The 3,087-nt window shown below is 49.2% G+C and overlaps 1 protein-coding gene across 1 annotated transcript in view; it reads left to right on the top strand.

Moving 5' to 3' along the window:
• CRMP1 (collapsin response mediator protein 1) overlaps positions 1-2,731 on the top strand; it is a 100,161-nt gene extending 97,430 nt beyond the window's left edge. The window contains exon 14 of the mRNA XM_006877306.1: positions 2,640-2,731. Coding sequence (XP_006877368.1) covers positions 2,640-2,731 — 92 coding nt within the window. The remainder of the gene's footprint in view (positions 1-2,639) is intronic.
• The last annotated feature ends 356 nt before the right edge of the window (positions 2,732-3,087 follow it).

The raw sequence follows: 3,087 nt of genomic DNA, 5'->3' as shown, positions 1-3,087 counted from the left end.
ACATGACTCAGGTAAAGGTGAGCACAGGGTAACCATCTGAAAATATAAAGACACATCACAGGCAGGGTGCATACAGTGTAACAATTTAAGAATATGAAGACACCCAACACAGACAGGAGGTAGGTTTGGCCCACCACTGGCCATAGTTTGCTGACCGCTGGTCTCCTAAGAAAGATGGTTATTGAAACAGAAAGGTGACGCATTTAACAATATAGAGGGAAATGGTAGTGATGACAATCTCTTTAAGTTGTGGCGTGCTGGTACCCACTGCCCAGTCCCCACATCTGTCTCAGTGAGGTCATGAGCTGGAGTCCCCAGGGTTCCCAGCTCTCCCAGGAGGGGCAGAGCATCTTGCACAGTGAATGTAACTCCAGCACTGAATCCTGGGCTGCCCTCACTCAGCCCCTAGGCTCAGCCATTTGGCCTCTGTTTACTGCCACCAACCGTATAGAAGCTCTCCCGCACCAACAATGGCTTCACAGTGTCCTAAGCATCTGTGTGATGCTGCACACACAGTCCAGATGCAACATGGTAAAGTCAACTAGTGTCTTACAGAATCCAGTATGTAACCAGTTGGGGCAGGTGGGTATGGGAACAAAGTACTAAGATCAGGCCTGATTCCTGGGCCTTTAGGAGATTCGTGTATTACCAGGAAACCTTACTATCCGTGGAAGAATGGGAGAATGTAAGCATTAGGACTCAAACCCAGAGTCCCAGTGGCTGAGAGACTGGACACTCACTATCAGAGGTGTGGGGTGTGTGTGTGTGTGTGTGTGTGTGTGTGTGTGTGTGTATGGAAGGGCGGTGCTTCATCTGGTCTGTTGCCCTTAGTTTGTTGTTGTTAAGTGCCATTGAGTCAGTTCCAACTCATAGCAATCCTATATATAGTGTTTCCAAGGAGCAGCTGATGAGTTTGCACCATTGACCTTGCAGTTAATAGTCCAGTGCTTACCCTACAGCTCTATACCAAGCCTCCCTTAGTTTACAGAAAAAGAAATGAGGCTGAAGGATGAGGTGTCTTGTGCCCAATTACCCAAGTCTGAAGCACGATTTGTTCTGGGACAAGCCTCTTGGGTTTGATGCCAGGACAATCGCACGCCCTCCCACCTCTCAGCACCATCTGCCACGCACGTGTCCAATCCATTCATGTGTGTTTAGTTACTGAGCACCAGGTGCCTAGCTGAGTGCTAGGCTTGGAAATCACTGTCTCACAGCAGGAGAAAGCAAACGATTAGAATGATGGTTGGCAGAGCTGCCCACTGCCAATGAGGCAGGTGGGTCCACCTGAGTGGACCACAGACACGCACACACACACCACCACACATGCACAACATACATGCAAATACAAACTGTACAAATGTGCACATACCATACCCACCACACATACAATGATACAGACACAAATGTGCACACAGTACACATACGACTACGCACACACCATACACACCACACATATGTGCACATATGCAACCCACATGACCACACACATGTACACACCATAAACACATGTGTGACTGCACACACCATATACATCACACATATGACTGCACATACATACACACACCATACACACCACACACGTGTGTGCCCATGTAACTGCATGTGCACATGTGCACACAACCACATGCATGACCACACACGTGTGCATGCACCACATGTGACTGTGCACTCATGGCTGCACACATGTGCACCACACATGTGACTGCACACACCTGTGCACATGCCACAGTTATGGCTACACACATGTACGCACACCACACATGCTGCTGCACACATATATGCACACACCACACACCACCACAAATGCACAATTGCCACACATGTGCACACACAACATATGTAAATACCTTTGGCGCATCAGGAATGATGCAGAGTGCTGTCGACTGAGACGTTCTGACAGTATCTATACAGCCAGTGATTTGGAGACATACCAGCTTGCCCTTGAGTCCTGGCTGCCTCGTCCCTTAGCTCTGCCACCCCAAGCTACCTGACCTCAGCCTTCAGATTCTTCCTCTGTGAAGTGGGAGTAAACACATGCCTGGTAGCGTTGTTGTCTGGCCCAAACAGAACATATGGTAATTCACCAAGCCTGTCCTGCCTATAGTAGGTGCTTGTCAGGGTTTGATCCTCAACTTAAGGTTGGATTCTGTTGGAGAAGACAGAAAAGTGGTCTTTACATTTTAAACTGAAACCAGAGCAGTGTGCTCTTTCATTTACAAAACAGTGTCTACATTGTGATCAAATGGACAACAGTAACCTGACAAGTTAGGTGAGAGGCTCAGGGGCAGGGCGTGTATGCTAGCTAGGTACAGTTCAAAAGGATCGTCAGAATGGTTGCATGATTTAAAGACTACTGTGCTCTTCACTGAGTTATACATGCAGAAAGTTTTGTTTTGCTGAGCATATTTTCACCTATAAATACACAAATCATAATAACTAGAGAGAATGAGAAAGATCTGAGATGATGCCAGCAGGTCCCAGGTGCACAGCAGAGAGAGATGTAAGACTTTCAGAGGCATGGATCAGGGAACTTTTCTGGGGAGCAGACTCTAAGGCCGCCAGCTCAGCACCGAGGCAGGGATGACGGACCCAGTCTTCGGAGCAAGGGATCTGACTGGTGTCTACCTTCTTTCCTCCAGGTGCCCAGACTGACGACAACAACCCCCGGCGCACCGGCCACCGCATCGTGGCACCCCCTGGTGGCCGCTCCAACATCACCAGCCTTGGCTGACAGGCAGATCAAGGCACCTGGGAATGCACCCATCCTGGTGTTGCTCCATATGGTACTGACGGGGGAATTGAGTGATGTCCTCGCCCTTTTTGTTTAGGAAGAAGCGGTACTAGTGTGGTGTGTTTGCTTGGAAATGCCTTGCCCCTTGTGTGTTCACACAGACTCACCTCAGAGCATGGTGTCTACATTTCCTCCTAGTGACCCCAGGTGGCCGTGTCTCGTTTTGTCCCTCACTCCCCACCGCCCCCCCTTGGCTCCATGATTCTCTGAGTGATGACACCTTGCACCCCGTAGCTGTTCTAGGATAGTCGATGCATGTCCCTAAATTGTGTATGCAAGTCTTCGAGTGCGTCTGA

This window comes from Chrysochloris asiatica, unplaced genomic scaffold (genome assembly GCF_000296735.1).
Source record: "Chrysochloris asiatica unplaced genomic scaffold, ChrAsi1.0 scaffold00472, whole genome shotgun sequence".
In the NCBI taxonomy this organism is placed as follows: Eukaryota; Metazoa; Chordata; class Mammalia; order Afrosoricida; family Chrysochloridae; genus Chrysochloris; species Chrysochloris asiatica.
Note: the sequence above shows the minus strand (reverse complement) of the source record. Positions and strands in the feature narration are given on the sequence as shown.